Source organism: Ascaphus truei, chromosome 4 (genome assembly GCF_040206685.1).
Source record: "Ascaphus truei isolate aAscTru1 chromosome 4, aAscTru1.hap1, whole genome shotgun sequence".
Lineage (NCBI taxonomy): Eukaryota > Metazoa > Chordata > Amphibia > Anura > Ascaphidae > Ascaphus > Ascaphus truei.
The window spans coordinates 404816103-404835382 of NC_134486.1; the positions used below are offsets into that span (position 1 = coordinate 404816103).

The 19280-nt window shown below is 40.8% G+C and overlaps 1 protein-coding gene across 3 annotated transcripts in view; it reads left to right on the forward strand.

Annotated features, from left to right (window-relative positions):
• Window positions 1-14230, forward strand: part of C4H8orf74 (chromosome 4 C8orf74 homolog) — a 71430-nt gene extending 57200 nt beyond the window's left edge. For all 3 annotated transcript variants that reach the window (XM_075598693.1, XM_075598695.1, XM_075598694.1), the window contains exon 4: window positions 13896-14230. In XM_075598693.1, coding sequence (XP_075454808.1) covers window positions 13896-14126 — 231 coding nt within the window. In that variant the 3' untranslated portion in view covers window positions 14127-14230. The remainder of the gene's footprint in view (window positions 1-13895) is intronic.
• The last annotated feature ends 5050 nt before the right edge of the window (window positions 14231-19280 follow it).

The window sequence follows — 19280 nt, forward strand, 5'->3', positions numbered from 1 at the left end:
ACCTTTTGTCTCCCCCTCTCTATTTCCATTGTAACCCTTTCATATCTGTCTTTCTCCCCCTCAACTGTGCCTTCCCCCTGAACTGGCCCTTACCTCTCACCTCTAAGGACGTGACGTCATCCGTCGCCGTTGTCGCAGCAATTTCTGCGTTAGAGGCAAGAAATGGTAACCGGGGTCGTGACGTGGCTGTGAGCGGTTCCCCCTCATTGGCTGAACCGCTCACATGCCCGCTGATGTCACGCTGCGATTGCCGAAAAATCAAATTTCAGTGACTTTCAGCGATCGCAACCAAGCCGTCGCTGTCGCGCCTACTATAAGTGCACGTGACAGATTCAATATACTTGTTTTGACGCGACGTTGCGTCGCCGGGACTATAAGCGCGGCCTAAGCCTGTCCCCCCACATGCTCCAGCCCTGCCATGCTTTCCTCCCAGAGACTCCACCCAATCCATGCTCAGCAGAGAGGAAGAGATTTCCACTCTCGGTGCTTCCTGCAGCTCATGGGGCCCACTGCAGATATCTGAAATTCGGGACAAAGGCCGGGCCCCTAAACCCACCAGACCCAGGACCGCTGTACTGGCTGAACCACCCTGTTGGCGGCACTGGTAACTAGTTTTTACCTTTGGCAATGGGGAAAAATAAAATTACAATGTTTCAGCTAATTTTTAGTACATTTGTTTCTCTTGATGTAAACCTTTTAAAGCAGCAGTCCAAGCTGCCGTTTAAAAAAAAAATCCCCTTTAATATGTTCATCAATACAATCCACATAATGATAAGTAATTAGCTAAGTTGCCGATCGATCCGTTCTCCTGTGCTCAACCGGCGAAGATTTTGCTCGGGGGTTCACTAAATGGCTGTCAGTGCAGCAGAAGAGGACCAAAGATGCAAAGTGGGGAATATCATGTGACCAGGCAGTCACTAGATACAATTGGTGCACTGCTAGAGAGAGGGCAGGGCTCAGAAAGGGGTGTGCCAGAGCCTGTTTCAGAAAAGGAAGGGGACGTGACTTTGTAAATGGTTGCTATAGAAACAAAAAATGCTTGTTACATTATAATACATTAAAAATGTCATTCGGAGTTGATTTTGTTAAAAAAAATGCTACAAGTATTTTCTCATAGTACAGAACTGATTTATTAGAAAAACACACATGTAGGAAGGATATTGCTTGGTCTGCAGCTTTAATAAGCTTTGTTTGTGATTCATAGTAATGTTGTCATTTCTTTTTATGCTTTACCATTATGATTAATTATTTGTATATTACTGTGGATATAAAATAGTGTACAATGTTTCAGAGGCCATTTTATAGAATTAGTAAAAAAAAAAAAAAGTGAATATGCCTAAAAATCTTAAATGATAGACTTTTGTATTAAAGGTTCATTCATTCTTAGCCAAGGTTACAAGTGTAGCCAGGTCCCCTCTGCGTGCCTGCTGCCCCGCGACCCCGGGGCCAGTGCAGGGAGCGTTTTAGCGTTCCGGCGGTCCCCGGCGGCTCCCGAGCAGGGCGCCGCCCTCTTGCGTTAGATCACGCATGCGCAGTAAGTCCCGGCAGAGTTGCGCATGCACAGGAAGGAGCGCGCGAACGCTAGCCTACCAGGGAAGGCTCTTAAACGGGACTACAGGGAGCCAATAGGGCTGCGGGAGCTCCCTGCTTGCAGGGGATTGATAAATTTCGCGCGCGCGGGAGATGGTTAGTGCTGGACCAGGAGAGCTAGGGGAAGGAGGTGAGTGCAGGGGTCTGTGACCCACTGCATTAGGCCAGTAACCCCCGTAGGCCTCAGATAGGTCCTGAACTCCCCCAGCTTGTGGTGCTATAGGGACAGGCCCTAGGTTAGGGACTTTGTCACATTAGTGCCAGTGATAGATAGGGACACAGCGGGCGCTGCGCTTCCGTGAAGAGACTTGGGCTCAAGTCTGTGCCCAAAGAGACAGAGACTATCCCCAGGGTGGGATCGCCCCTGGCAGACCCTCGTGCGAGGAAACACCGGATCAGATGGGATCACCAAGCGGCAGATCCTTTTCGAAGTTGCTGGCAGGCACGAGTGCAGGAGCGCTCGGCAGGTACCTTCCTAAGTGCACCAATGTATCCTATATATTATAATTACACATAGTGGCAGCGCTGACCACGGGACAAAGGGGTTAGGCTGTGGACACGGTGTGGGGATACACGGTGGTGGGTAGGTACACTCCTAGTGGAGTGAAAGACACTTTGGGACTGCGTTATAGACTGTGGAGTTACCCCCTAGGGGGAGTGTTATTAAGTGTGTGTTATTTCCTGCATATATATAAACTGGTTATATACATCTTCGTGTATGTACTTATTGTATATGTGGGTCCTGTGTAGGCAACCTTCTACATTTCTAGAACCCTGCACAGGTGGAGGCGCTGTAAATCAGATCGAGCTGACGGACTCACCCCAGGTTCCCAACAAGCGGAGGCTCAGGCCTCTTGTGAACCTACAGGTATATGCACCACACCTGGTAACACATAGGTTTCCACGCACACACACTGTATCTGTGATTGGGATAGAGGGAATACCCGTTACACAAGTTACTAACAAGTAAGAGCTTATTTTAAGCTCTGTTAAAATAAGGAACACAGGAAAGAAAGAGAGCTGACTAATACCCGCACAGAAGAACACCTATGCCTATATTAAAAATGACTATTTATTGATAAATTGATTAAAATATATTTATTGCAGCAATACTAACGTGAACCAAAGCGAATAAAATAATTAAATTAAAAACGGAGAAGGTAACTATGTGCTCTAATTCAAACTGACAGTGTACACTGGTAACAACTATTGTCAATCAGGATGTCCCACTGCTATATAATTATACTAACAGTGGTAGTTGTTCCAATACAATTCTATGTCGTTTGAGGACTACTCCTAAATGTATAGAAAATGGAGAGTATTACCAAATATTGTGTGTGCGCTCGAACTTAGTATGATATATTCAATTGAGCCAGCTTGATGCTAATATATGCAGGTATACACACACAGTTGTGCCAGACCATCAGGTTCAAAGATTAATGAACCTATAGGTCTGTCTTGGTAAGCAATATACAGCTATCTCAAGATCACAAAGTATGTGTCTTGTACTCGGAACCATATGAAATAGAAAGTAGTCAGAGTGTTGTGCTTCCCATTGAAGGCTCCGAAACACTCTAACTGAGAAAAGGCAACAGACCTCTCCGATTTAGCCAGCGCACTAGGTGGTAGCGCTTAGCCTGCCCAACATATGTTTCACCGTTGTGGCTTCATCGGGGGCAGTTACAAAGTGATTCTCTCAAATCTTTATACACATGATCCTTACCCTATTGGATAATTGATATCAGACTGTGATAGGTCTTCTACATTCATGTCCCTCCCACACTTCAAATTGGGTTACATAAGGTTGAAGGGCCCTAGTTGGCTGTGTCATATCACATGGCTAATGATATATCTCATTGGTGGGTCATGGTCATGTGACCCTATCACCTGGTTTTGCTGCCCCTTTATTGGATTGAACATGCAGGGGGAGTTTGTTATAGCTACAGGGAATGCCATATCCTCAATGGCCGGGAGTTGCGTCGCGTCATCAGCGCGCGACATCCCATAATGACAACAAACAACAGGATGTCAGTGTCATTAGCACATGGCTGTTAGTATATCTAATTGGTTGGTCGCGGTCACGTGACCCTTTGGCACATTTCCCCTGCCTCTCTGTTGCTTTGAATGCACAGGAGGGTTACTACAGCTACCGAGAATGCCATATGCTGAATGGCCGGGAGTTGCGTCGCGTCATCAGTGCGCGACATCCCTAATAACAGCAAGAACAAGGTATCACTGCGATCAGTCTTCTATCTGGTCATTTTGGCTGAAATAGAAATGTCTCTATTGTTTTAGCCGCTCTAACATGGCCCCATATCACACACTTAGAATAAAAACATTATTCATTATGATTACAGGGGATTGCGTGTGCTTGTGGTGTCGCATCATAGTCTTCATAATCCTGAGCAGGTATAGTATCTCTGATTGGAGGATATAGCGACATGTTAGTATTTGTTTTCAGTGTGTTAAATTAATATATGTATTTACCTCTATTTGCAAATAAACATTCTTAATCAGCTGTTTGCTTCTTATTGACCAGTTGTAAAGTATGACATTAAGTTAAAAACTGACCAGATAATTGTCAATGTTTGATTGTGATGTTTCTTGCCATTATTTTTTTAACCATGAAGTGTAGGAGTGAGTAACTCCAAAGAGATGATTCTTTTACAAGAGAGGAATGCAACTGATAAATAGGGTCAGGATTGAAATTAGTGCACTTATTACAGGTAGGTATCACAGACGGCCATTAAAGTCCTTAAACGAGGCCTCTCATATTCTCCTACCTCTAATATGGATCACTTTGAATGTATAAAGGATACTAATTTATTCACAAGAAAACTATTGCTGCACAAATATTACAAAAAAAATCAAACTTGCCAGATCAAAAAATTTGGATTCTGTGGAAATGAGTACTGAGGATTTGGATAATCTAGATACTCTATTGGAATTGTGTGAAGAAATTGAAAGACCACCAGGAGTGGGTCCCTACACACAACTCAAACCAAAGAGCAAATTCACTCCCCCAATGGACACATGCAGCAATGTGGAAACTTTTGTTAAAATGGTGTCTAAAGATCTAGAAACCATAACAACAGAGGGAAGAGGTAGAAAGAGCAATATGGACAAAAAAGAAAGGGCAGCACTCAAAGATTTATCAGACAGGCAAGACATTACAATAAAAAGCCCAGACAAGGGAGGGAACATAGTTATACTAAAAACAGAAAATTACATCAAGGAAAATATGAGACTTCTAGGTGACAAGAATTGTTACAGAATATTAGACCATGATCCAAATCCATTTTTTATGAAAGAACTTAAAATTCTGTTAGATCAAGGATTGGAAGACTCAGTAATATCCAAACAAGAACACAAATTTATGTATAACCCATCCCCCAAAACAGCAACCTTCTATAGTTTACCGAAGGTGCATAAAGACCCCATACATCCACCGGGCCGCCCAATTGTATCGGGTATTGGGAGCCTCACTGAGGGCCCAAGTGTCTATGTAGCCAAAGTTCTGAGAACATTTGTAAGATCCTTGCCTTCATATGTACAGGATACTCGGGATGTTTTAAAATGCCTAGAAGGAATAACAGTTGATGCAAATACAATTTTGTGCAGTATGGATGTTGAGTCACTTTACACAAGTATTCAACATCCAGTAGGCTTAAAAGCGGTAGCCTCTTTCCTTTCCACTCGTGGCATTAGATATCTCAAACATAACGAGTTTGTGTGTGACCTTCTATCTTTTGTCCTAACACACAACCACTTTACATTTAACAACAAACTCTACCTCCAGGTACAGGGAACTGCAATGGGGACAACTTGTGCCCCAACATATGCTAACTTGTACCTGGGCTGGTGGGAGGAAAATAGTGTGTTTAATGAGAATATGACAAGCTTCACGGATAATATCACTATGTGGATTCGCTACATGGATGATATTTTGATATTATGGAAGGGCAGTAAAAAACTATTCAACACCTTTGTGGAAATTCTCAACTCAAATGAGCATAATCTACGATTGACGTGTGAGGCTAGTGACAAAAATCTGGTTTTCCTAGATCTAAAAATTTCAATCAATGAAGATTGCACTATTAATACGGTATCACATGCAAAAAAAACGGCAACCAATAGCTATTTAAGGGCAGACAGCCACCACCCGGCACCACTCATTAAAGGTATCCCGACGGGCCAGTTCCTCCGCATCAGGAGGAACTGCTCCAATCCAGTGGACTTCCATTCACAAGCGGAAATTATGAAGAACAAGTTCCTCAATAGAGGTTACAGCAAAACACACGTTAAAAAAGCCTACGAAAACGCAGAAAAAATCAATAGGGAAGAACTACTATATTCAAAGAGGAAATTGAATATGGATAAAACCATCAGATATATAGGTACCTATAGTGCCCAATGGAATCAGATTAAATCCATCTACAGGAAATATTGGCATACTGTATCCTCTTGGAGGACAAAGACCTTCGTGAAGTTCTAAAATCATACCCAACAATGGTACCTAAAGATCAAAGAACTTGAAAGACACGTTGGTTCACAGCCATTTCCAAACTAAGTCCCAATTTCAAACATGGCTTCCACAGAAAACACAGGGCACCTGTGCGGAACATGCAAAGCATGTACATATATCCATACCAGTAAATCTTTCAAAAGTACTAACAATAACAAAACTTTTCAAATGAAAAGTTTCATAAATTGTAAAACCATACAAGTAGTATACCTAATTACATGTAAATGCGGGATACAATATGTAGGGAAGACGGGCCGCCAGTTCCGTAGACGCATATTGGAACACATTGGATCTATCAGGAATGAGTTAGACACTCCAGTGTCATGCCATGTAAGGGGACATCATGGGGGAGACATTAACTCCCTACAATTTCAAGGCATTTTTTGCCTCAAAGGCAATACAACAGGGGGGGATTGGGACAAAAGTCTTTTACAGCAAGAGTCCCGCTGGATATATCAACTATCCACCCTATCTCTTTCAGGTCTGAATGAGGGCTTCCTTTTCACCCCCTTCCTGTAAATCCTCTGGCCGTCTGTGATACCTACCTGTAATAAGTGCACTAATTTCAATCCTGACCCTATTTATCAGTTGCATTCCTCTCTTGGAAAAGAATCATCTCTTTGGAGTTGCTCACTCCTACACTTCATGGTAAAAAAATAATGGCAAGAAACATCACAATCAAACATTGACAATTATCTGGTCAGTTTTTAACTTAATGTCATACTTTACAACTGGTCAATAAGAAGTAAACAGCTGATTAAGAATGTTTATTTGCAAATAGAGGTAAATACATACATTAATTTAACACACTGAAAACAAATACTAACATGTCGCTATATCCTCCAATCAGAGATACTATACCTGCTCAGGATTATGAAGACTATGATGCGACACCACAAGCACACGCAATCCCCTGTAATCATAATGAATAATGTTTTTATTCTAAGTGTGTGATATGGGGCCATGTTAGAGCGGCTAAAACAATAGAGACATTTCTATTTCAGCCAAAATGACCAGATAGAAGACTGATCGCAGTGATACCTTGTTCTTGCTGTTATTAGGGATGTCGCGCACTGATGACGCGACGCAACTCCCGGCCATTCAGCATATGGCATTCTCGGTAGCTGTAGTAACCCTCCTGTGCATTCAAAGCAACAGAGAGGCAGGGGAAATGTGCCAAAGGGTCACGTGACCGCGACCAACCAATTAGATATACTAACAGCCATGTGCTAATGACACTGACATCCTGTTGTTTGTTGTCATTATGGGATGTCGCGCGCTGATGACGCGACGCAACTCTCGGCCATTGAGGATATGGCATTCCCTGTAGCTATAACAAACTCCCCCTGCATGTTCAATCCAATAAAGGGGCAGCAAAACCATGTGATAGGGTCACATGACCATGATCCACCAATGAGATATATCATTAGCCATGTGATATGACACAGCCAACTAGGGCCCTTCAACCTTATGTAACCCAATTTGACGTGTGGGAGGGACATGAATGTAGAAGACCTATCACAGTCTGATATCAATTATCCAATAGGGTAAGGATCATGTGTATAAAGATTTGAGAGAATCACTTTGTAACTGCCCCCGATGAAGCCACAACGGTGAAACATATGTTGGGCAGGCTAAGCGCTACCACCTAGTGTGCTGGCTAAATCGGAGAGGTCTGTTGCCTTTTCTCAGTTAGAGTGTTTCGGAGCCTTCAATGGGAAGCACAACACTCTGACTACTTTCTAATAGATATGGTTCCGAGTACAAGACACATACTTTGTGATCTTGAGATAGCTGTATATTGCTTACCAAGACAGACCTATAGGTTCATTAATCTTTGAACCTGATGGTCTGGCACAACTGTGTGTGTATACCTGCATATATTAGCATCAAGCTGGCTCAATTGAATATATCATACTAAGTTCGAGCGCACACACAATATTTGGTAATACTCTCCATTTTCTATACATTTAGGAATAGTCCTAAAACGACATAGAATTGTATTGGAACAACTACCACTGTTAGTATAATTATATCGCAGTGGGACATCCTGATTGACAATAGTTGTTCCCAGTGTACACTGTCAGTTTGAATTAGAGCACATAGTTACCTTCTCCGTTTTTAATTTAATTATTTTATTCACTTTGGTTCACGTTAGTATTGCTGCAATAAATATATTTTAATCAATTTATCAATAAATAGTCATTTTTAATATAGGCATAGGTGTTCTTCTGTGCGGCTATTAGGGAGCTCTCTTTCTTTCCTGTGTTCCTTATTAACCCCATCCCTGCCAGCACCACCTCCGCACCCTTTATTGCCGTTTTTGCTCTGTTATCATACAGGACACAACACATTTGCTTTCCCTCCTTTAATATTGGTGTAGTGCAAGGTACACAACTTGACCTTTTCTAGGCCATTCTACCTTTTCCTCTGTTAAAATAAGAGCACAAATTGGGTATTTTTAAAGGTTACTGTAACTGGGTGGATTCAGGGCTGTGTTGTAGATGCAGGCAGAGGCTTAACATCAACCACTCTTCAGAGATGCCCTTATTGCAGCACCAACATATTTGCAGAACTCAAAAACTGCAAGTCCAGCAGGTTCCCCCACACTTTCTCTCTCCAAGCATGCGAACCAGGGTTGTTCTTGTCAGCCTTTTATCAGGCAAGCAGTCTGCCTAACTCTTAATGCAGTGCACTTCAGTGGGCGATGCTAGCAGCCTAGCACCAGACTCATTAACCCCCCTTACTTCCACTGCCACATATGCCCCCTTTTAAGAACAGGCACTGTCTTCACAGGCTATACCACAGCCATCACAAGACAAGAAGTGGGCATTGACTCTTGCTGACTCTGTGCCGTACTTTTAGGTGAAGAGCAGCAGTGCCAATTACCACCTGATTACTCGAGCATTTGAGTCTCATGTTTTTCAACTACTTAAGTGCAGCATCTCTGTCTCTGGTATAAATTCCTGCCCCAAGAGATAGTACCGGAGTGTTGTGCAGGCCCACTTTATACCCAGGCACTCTTTCTCAATGGCAGAATAAGTGGGTTTCCCGTGAATAAATGTTTCGCCTGATATAGCGGGCTGGGTGCTCTTCCCTGTCTATATCCTGGCAGAGCACCACCACCCAGCCTCACCTCTGATGCAGTCTAAATGCCTGGAATCAGGACCCCTCAACACAGGCCTAAACACTGCTGCACCAACATACAGTAGTTACAGAACTCAAAAACTACAAACAAAATCATTCTGCTGGTGCTACTTTGCACATCCGCCTAAATTCTCTTTCTGTGTCTCATTAGTGTCTTCCAGCCCTCACTAGAACTAGAATGAGTCCAGCAGAGTTTCCCCATGCATTCTCTCTAGACTTGAGTACCAATGTTGTTCTTGTCAGCCTTTTATGAGGCAGGGAGCTTATGCTGCAGTGCACCCGAGTGTGTTAGGCCACATCCATACTGCGCGTGGCGCAAACAGGCCGCATCTCTGAGGCATAGAGCGGGCGATGAAACGCAACCGCGTTTTCTGCCGACAAAAAAAAATATTATTTTGACGCGCGATGGCCGGGTCATGTGAGCGGTTCAGCCAATGAGGGCAAACTGCTCACGTGATGTCATGGCCACACCTCTGCAACGCCTCCCTGTCGCTGTGGATCTCAGGCCACAGATCGCTCGGTGCGCGTGACGCCTACTATACCCGAGGCCTTATGCTAGTAGCGCAGCACCACACTCATTAACCCCCTTACTGCCACAGTCACAAATAAAGTACCATATTTACTAAGCAGTATTCTGCCATTAATCACCTAGCGCTGGAAGAAGCCGTACAGCCTATTCAAGCCAATGGTCTGTAATGTGTCTTCCAGCACTGGAAGATGTCTTACAGGTGCTTAGTAAATATGGCCCAAAATGTTGGGCCCGATTGCAGCTACATGCTCATTTCTGAAATACTCGCTATTTTAGTTGTCTTGGCTCTTGTGCCATTCAACAAACAAGAAGATGGAGTATGGAAAACTGGGAAAAGGGCAAGGAGATTTCCCACATGTGGTAGCAGTCAGTGCTGTCGTGAGAACAGGTGGAACATGAGGCCGATTACAACAGTATTTCACTGCATCTCAATTTCAGTGCAAAAGAGTGAATGGGAATCTATGAATGTGAACAATGAGTGTGATGCAATGCTAGAGAGATCTGTTTGCAATGAACAGTCCACTGAGAATCTATTAATCAGAAGAGATCAGCCTTACCTAGTCATTTTTAGGCACAGCCAGTATACAGTACCAGGCAGTAAGTTCTTATTCATTAAAGCAGACATTTCTTACTCCCCCATATGTACTTAGCTAAGCCCTGACAATTATGTTGCATGCTGTTACGTTATGCATGATCTTCTATCATTATTTTCTCTAGACCAGAAACGTATTTAATAGCCTCAGCTCCCAACACACATTTTAATTCTGCACGCTCAAACCTGTTTGTGTGGAGTATTTGTTATGCATAAAAGTTGTTTAGTGAAAAATTATAATTTTGCAACCGGGAGATTTTGCTCAAATAGACCTAAAAATAATAAGTTATCACAAGTTACTGATTATTTTTTTTTGTTTGTTTGTTTTTTACAAAATCATGAATTGAACTCGTAGTTAAGACAAAATACCTTATTTGTACGAAACTTTAGTTGTGACCTTAGTGCCCTATTTTCAAAGTGAATAATATTTATACCCTGTAGTCTCCAGTAGAATCGCAACAAAAATGAATCAAATCCAATTTCATTGCACGCTTCCATTGTTGTCCCAAACTGCCTGTGAGTTATAGCATCCAATAAATTGCAATTTGTTTTCTAATGAGGTGGCTTCCTGTGTGTGTCTGCTTCAAGGCTATGTACAGTATCATCAGACTTGCTATCCAGGCAAACAAAACACAGCAGGAACACTTGGAATACCTTTAGTGAATTGTATTTGACAAATGCAGGCAACATTTCAAGTATTGTATTTTGCTATTCGCCTTACCTTTTTAACACTAGTAAGTAAACGGCCCTGTGTTTTATCGTCTGTAATATTAGCTGATGCAGAATGTGATCAGACTTTATCAACTAATTGACTAAAACGTTGTGCATTCAATCAGGGATTTATAATTAACGGAAGTTATGCTTTCCAATGGTCTGAATGTGTACTGACACCCAGTGAAATGGATATAAAAAAAATTCCTAGCCAGTCCGAATACAGTATGTACTAGTCGGGCAATATTTTCTCAACCCTACAAAAAGTTACCCTATCTTTACCATTTCTCTCCTATCTCCAGTATGTACCCTCATACAGTATATGTACATTTTCCAATACCTATGCCCCTTCAAGCATCCCCCTGCTCCTAACAGCACCCAAATCTTCCTACCAGCATACCTGGTTCCCTTCCAGCACCCCTGTCCCTCATACCTTTTTTGCAGGTCAAACAGGGAATGCAACAGCAGATTGGGCTGATCTTTGCCAGCAGGTTCCTCTCCATACTCCAGGAAGTAATATGGGTGAATCAGAGGCAAAGGGCAGGGCAAATGTAGTGCTTTGGTTCTCCATAGGGCTTCTTGAAAGGGGCAGATAGGAAGAAAGGGCCATGGGTGTAAGGGAGAGGGATGGGGCACTGCTCACTGTCATAGTTCCTACCTAAACATAGCATATTTTACACCAACCACGTGGAAAAAAATGTCCTTGTCTATTGAGCTCTAACTTTGCCACTAAGAAAAAGAAAGCTAAACAGATATGTCTACATTAAAGAGAGATTGAATCTGGATTAAGATAAGGATGGACCCTGACTAAAAGTGTAATTGATTACAGGATAGCGAGCGAAATCCATAGCCCTGGCTAAATTAACAATTCACTTCAGACATATGAAAAAATAAGGAAACCATTCACTAAACATGAAATAGCCGCAAAGGTAAGTAAGAAGTTATTGCATTTGCTGCGAATATATAATTTAGGGAAGTGCTTCAGTGCACTGAAGACGGTCTCACATTTAAGTGACTGCACAGTATTACATGAAGATTCCCAATGAAGGGGCAAGCACCTACCTGTGAATATTGTACATTATTCCTGGAGAATGATTATTTTGCAAGTACAGTAGCAATAACTTTTTATGGGCCAACATGAGTTGTTCATAGATGTGCTTTTCTAGTTTTCTAAAAATATTTTCCTCGAATGTGCAAACCAAGAAGAAAAGAGTCAATTACCGAGGACAACATTTGGTATACATTTGATACAACAGAAGCAAAGTTTTCCAGAGAACACTGGCCCTTATTCTACATGGCGATCAGAAAGGTTGAATTGATTTCCACGGGGGTTTCTGTGTGATAGCACCGGATCGGGATAAGGGCCTCTGAGTGCTTTCCAGGTTTTCTTTTCTTCAATACATCTCAATTTAGGATGAAAGCCTCCATACAGTACTTTGACACATATTGCCTCAAGGCTTTTCTGTATGTTGGGACGGTTTAAGTAGGAGAGGTTGTAATACGTGTTTTGTCTTGCTGATTATAATTGTGTTTTAAAAAAAATGATGCTTACTGCTGAGGTAAGCTCCTTTAACCTAAGTTTTAGCAGATCTATTTATAGCTCATTTTTTGTTTAGGATTTTCTGCAGAACATTTCACATATTGGTAAAAAGGGGTCAGATGCTTATATATTTACGCAGAAAACAGACTCAGCCCAATAAGATTTTGTTAGCACCAACGTAACCAAATAGAGGGATTGACATGTGAAATAACGTTTCCGTGATCGTTACATAATGTAGGTGTTAGACAACCACATTGATATTCAGCGGAATAAGTAGCAACCCTATACTGATTATATTCCAAGATCTTGTGGCTCATATCATTACTATAGCGTAATGCTAAGCAGAACTATACACGTTTACTATTTCTTCTACCCTAGCAAAGATTTAAAAAAAGAAAGCTCAATTGAAAACATATAGAAACAAAAATTCACCAGGCGCTCCCGCAGGTATATAAATCAAAATACTCTAATGCAGTAATAAACTCAAAATAAATAAAAATAAATAAAGCTTTATACAAACGATGAATGAACTTTGCAGCTCAACCTTCACCGGATCCTCCTAGTAGATCCTTGGGGTATGCTGGTAGTTGAGAAAATTCAGGGAGCGCGATTCACCAGTGAACACATGAAAAATAAAACATAACAAACAAACAATAGTGCAACTCTGTGTAGAAAAGCGGATCAGCAGGACCCGTGGCTCACTAAGATATAAATATATAACACAAAGTAATCACAAAATCAAAAGTTACTCCAAGGCAAATCTGCCCATATTAAGCGACAGAAACAGTTCCAAGATTCAAACAGATGGTGTATTAGTGAAAATAAAGGTGAACAATAGCGCTTGTGCAAACAATGAATTTACAATGAATTACAAAATACCTGTGATATAGAGTCCAAGGTAGTCCTGGAGCTGCCCAAAGAAGTGAATCTGGAAAACATGAAAGTACAGAGAATGGGTAAATCTGTTTTGCTATAAAATACCTGTATGTTGTTTTGGGACCATGTTTACTAAGCAGGGATAAGCCACTAGACACCTTAACACTGATATGAAGGAGCACTAAGGTCTCTTATTGCTTAGCACCGCCTTGTAAATATGGCAGTTAGTCATCAAAGATGCCTGAGTAGTCTGTTGGTCGAAGGAATTTACATACCGTTTTAGTAGTTAAGGTCATAGGACAATGCAAGAATAACTTTCTCCTGAAATGGCGTAAGCAATATTAGGGTATTAGTAAAAGATTTTTTTTTTTTTTTTTTTGCTTAGGTTCTAGAAAAAATTGTCAAAGAAGCAATTGGAGTCCAAATGGAGTTTACAGGTGAGATTCTGCTGGAAGAGCTTAAGACCAGCTTTGAAATCTTGGAACTAAGACAACAAAAGCAGTCACTTAATGCACCTGCCCCCCATCCTCCCCCCGTGCCTGACCCTGCAACTTCCAAAGTACAAACTACCAAGAAGCCTCCTCAAGGCCGATCCACAAAAAAGAAAATGAAGTAGGAATCTTTTTAAAGGTTACTGTGTGTTCATGCAGCAGAGAAAGTGTATTTTGGTTCAGTGACAACTGTGTAAACTACTGTGATTAAAGCACAACTATTTGTGAACTGCTCCTGTGACGTTTGTGATTCAAACACTGAAGTTGTTAAAATGGAAAATTCAGTGCATGCGAACAAAAAAGATCATTATTATATACTGTATACCAGAATGCCTTAGGCTGCGCTTATAGTGACAGCGACGCGACGTCAAAACAAATGTATTGACGCTGTCACGTGCACTTATAGTAGGCGCGGCACGACGGCTTGATCACTTGAAGTCACTTCAATTTCATTTTTCCAGTGACCGCAGCGTGACGTCAGCGTCGCCAATGGCACTATAAGCGCAGCCTTAGTTACAAACAATTGTTAAAATGGGAAAAGTAAACAATAATGAACGTATTTATTTAGACATTTTTTATTAGTTTGACTTTCTGAACTGATTTGGCTTAAACCAATAGAGAAATTTCACAAGCCGTTGCAGACAATAAAAATCCTTTATTGGTTGCTTCCCAGGTTGAAATAAATAACATCTGATGTTTGCCCTTAAACTGTGGTGACTGTTATGTCATTTCTATATAGAAATAGTTTTTTACACATTCACTATTAAGTCAAATATATGACAAACATCCCCTTTGGAACAGTTCGTCTGTGTTCCAGTTCTGAGGCACAGGTGTCTTAGTATACAGTAGTTTAGTAAAGTAATCCAGGTATTTTTAAGATGCATTTCATCCTATTCTAGCTTTTAGTTCTTTTACAAATAGAATGTAAGAAAATATGGTCCTTCCAGTGTTCCCACTAAATACACATCCAATGGAATACAAATAGAAGCCGTTTGTGTTCCTTTGTTCTATACGTTTATATTGGCGGGGTTATTTTGTTTTTTTTTAGTGAGTATTGCATTCTCTTAATATGACTCTATAAAGTCACTTTATTCACCTTATTTTTTTTTTATCTGATGCACTGATCAGTTTTTTAAAAGGTAAAATAAAGCCTTATAGGTTTATAATTCTAAGGATTTTTTATGGAATATGTCTTGCTGAGCCTGAGACATTCATAGCTCATGTTCAAGAAGGAAAATTCCCCTTTCGAAAATGTGTGGCACTTTAGAGTACTACAGTAGTATAACTATATGCATGTAGACTTAAAATCTAATTTTCCTTATGGTATGGGTGGCTTTTAGGGTCTTCTACAGACTTCCGTGTCTCCCTCCACTAAGTTCCTGTCTTGGAGAGTATAGCCACATATTCCAAAAGAGGCTTAACAAAACTCGATATAAAATTTGTTTAATCAACTGTAGATCCTGCTGAAGAAGCCTTAATTGCATTGAAATGTTGATAACAAAAAATGAAATCCTTACCATTTGCCATGTTTTATGCGTAGAAGCATGGCATTTTAAAGGTTAAGTCAAAGCTGCATTTTTTTAATGACTTTTTTTGTACTAGGATTGAAGCAGTTGGTCTCCAGGGCTGAACCACGTTGATTATGGGTTGCGCCGATATCTCAAGTTTAAATGTACTGGTCAAGCGTGCCAATAGGAAGTCGCAAGGGATGATGTCATGGCTTCCTGTTGGCCTGCGTGGCACGGGATTTTTAAGCCGCCGTTACAAGAACCCAAACTAGCCCAGCGGTCGCTGCTACCAGAACCCCCTATTAAGGTAAGTATCTCGGGAAGCAGGGGGTCCCCGAAGCTGAAATCAATGCTGTTCAGCTCCAAAGACCCTCTGCTTCAACTCTATTACAACAACAAAAAATGCTGCTTGGACTGAACCTTTAAACTCATGAATCTCAAAAGTGTGCATCCTGAGATTCCATGTTTGGAGAAATGTCAGGAGAAAATCTAGCAATCACAAACTTGGGCCACTTAATTCCAGCATGGGACAAAGCTGAGCCAAACTCCTACTGTGATCACTAGTCCCAGGTCCTGCTTTATGATACACAGGGGCCTCTCCTACTTTGTCTCATGAACACCATGGCACTCTCTGAATTCCCAAACTTGTGGGAGACTTTAGCTGTCAAGTAGCTTTCATATAAAGCAGCATGGTTTCCTTTTTATTTATTTTTTAACACTGAATGCTTTCATGTGTATTGGGAAGGTACAAGGAGAAAAAATGAAAACATTTCGTTTGACCTACTGACCAGTAGGAGATCTCAGCTGCTGTGTTACCACTAGGGATCCTCTGGGTTTAGTTGATATTCACCTCAAATGTACCAATAAAGTACTCAGCGAGCCAATCAGTAACTGCAGCATATGAGGTAGGCATTGCTCACAGGCCAGAAGCCATCTTAGAAGAAGGTAAATGTCTTGTTCCTAAATACTTCAATTCTATGTAACTCAATTGTATGCAAGACTGGCACAGTACTACACTGGGAAAGCCATCTTCAAATTAAAGATTAAAAGGAGGGGGTATCCCCTTTAAAACAAAATATTCTACTTCTTGTAGACTAAAGCCAGATATGACCCCAACCCTTGCCCACCAACCAAGCAATCTCTCAATGCACCTAACTCATAGCCCGACCATTATATTCCCAACCCCTACCCATCACAATGACATCTTAACAATTACTTTATAATCTATATGTAACCACACCTTTGTTTTACTAACTAATGCACAGCGCCCTGGATAAGGGCGCTATATAAATGTTATGAATAAATAATAAATACATTGTAAAACAGCAGCAGCATTATGTATGGAAGTGCTTTAATTTGTTTGACTTTATTTTATAGAAAAATTGATCGTTTCACTTGCCTAGACATCGGAAGCTACTTTAAGTTGATTCATAAGTCCCTTTCTGTTTGGACTTCATTATTTGATGTCAGGGGTAATGTTTACCCCCTGTAAACACATCACTTCTTTCTCGAGCAGGCCGCTACAACCAGTTTCTGCAGAACATCTTCGTCTTGCAGATTGGCTGCTCTGTAGCACACCTCTTGCTGTTCTCTGTCCTTCCTTATTTCGTTCTCCACCCAAATACTTTCTCGATTACCTTGCTTATTTATCTACTCAAACTGCCTGAGAATTGGCTTTAAGGTATTTATATAATTGACACTGAAGTACAGGCTAACCAAGATAAGCATGACTTGACATATAAGCCTCATTCCAAAGGGTAAATATTGTTAGCAATTATGTCAAAAGCATAAATAATTGTAATGAGAGGACTGTGCTTGCATTTATTGCTACATCTTTAATTCCAGTGCTGTCTCTGCTTCCGTCTTCTCATGCTGCTTTAAAATATTGAAACTTGAATAACAATGCGTTTTCCACAAGACTCGTTTCATTAATTGCATTACATTGAGAGCTGACATAAACACATAGACACTTAGCAAAGGGCTGGCCAAATATATATTAGAAAGAGTAGGCAACCAAAACTGTGGGAAGGAGTGTTATCAAAATAGATTATACCCTTGCTATTACAGTAGGTTCAAGCCCTTCAGTGTTATATGGGGCTTGCAACACATTGCTTTGCTCTGTTAAAGCAACTTATGCATGGTCAATCACCCACCCAATCACAAAAATATACTTGTTTCCTACGAAAAGTTGTTTTTTACTTTTACTGGGTTCTGTAATCTTATCAGATACTTGTTTTTCCCAATCTTTTTTTTAATTTTTTTATTTGGTTACTAATGAATTACTTTCAGAAAACAAAGAAATAGACGCCAAAGCACAAGAGGTAGCTAAAGATCCTGGAAACCACGGAGCCAATGGAAATCTTAAAAATAGTTTACAAATATGTGTGTATTGATGTTTTTATTTAAATGGTTAGACATATCTGTACCATTACTTTACGCTGGTCCTAGTGAGGACTTGTCCTTTTAACAAAAGGCAATAGCGTTTTCTATGGGTGCTCATGTACACTAAGGAGGAAATATGGGCTCAAGCTATTCATATTGAAAAAACTAATATGGTGCCCTTCTTCTTGTGGTGCGTGGAATAAATAAGTGATATATAATGTGGTATATATTGTGGTGTCTTACGCCTTCCTTAATAGTGACCAATGAGGTATAGCGGTAAGAATTCTTGCTAAATCTTCTCCCCTAGATCCTCACATAACGGTTCAATATATTTTCTTCAGCAAGACACCCTCCACATAAAAAAAACCCGGTTTTACTCATGTTTTAATCTTCCACACTCATTCAGGGGGTATGCCACCGCGTGATCAGCCGCCGAAAATGAAAATCCCAAGAGTAATAAAGGTTTAGGCAGCGCGCAGCTGGAGGAGACAGGATCCTGGTCAATACAAAAAATATTTTATTCTTCCATAGATAAAAAGGAGGTACAGACGCTCCTACGCGTTTCGCACCACACGGGTGGTTTATCAAGGAGTACCAAACAGTCGCTAATCACTCACCTAAATACAGCCTAATGATCCGGGTATTCCGTACCATCGCTATTATGTCATGCAAGTCAAACGTCAAACACACGCCGTGGAGTAGCTGATCCCGAGATCGCCATGATCGTCATGGAAACCACAGATGCATAACTGACACACACACACACACACACACACACATCTATTTGCAAGGGCCAAAAATCATCTTATTTGCAATATAGCAAGTAACATTACTCCACTATAGAGAGTACTTGTAAATACATAAATATACACATATCCACATGAAACGAAATACATAAAAAAAAAGAGAGAAAAAAACATAGAATAGGGAAACAAACAAATAAAAACCAAAAAAAGCCTTCTTACTGTAAAATACAGGATATACATTAATAAATCAATATTACACTCAACCAATCAGCCTGGATCTCCATCAGACTCTTAACCAGAAACTACATTTTATATAGAATACACCAAAAACATGCTAATATGATAATTTTTTAGTAGTTTGTTGGTGTCACTATCTTGAATTGGGAGGGAGAGTTGAAAAACAGTGAGTATGAGACAAGCTTGGGGATATTGGGATGGGAAATAGCAACTGCAGAGTTGCCTTATAATTGGCCACTTACCTTCACATGATGTGATTTTGGGTAGCATTGCACCTTGAAACAAATTGCAGCTGTGTTCACACTCACAAATACAAGCAAATATATCTGCAGTGCTAAAGCGTAAAAGGAAATATACTTGAGAGAGCATGTAAAGGACTGGTAAAAGGTCCTAATAAATAAAAACA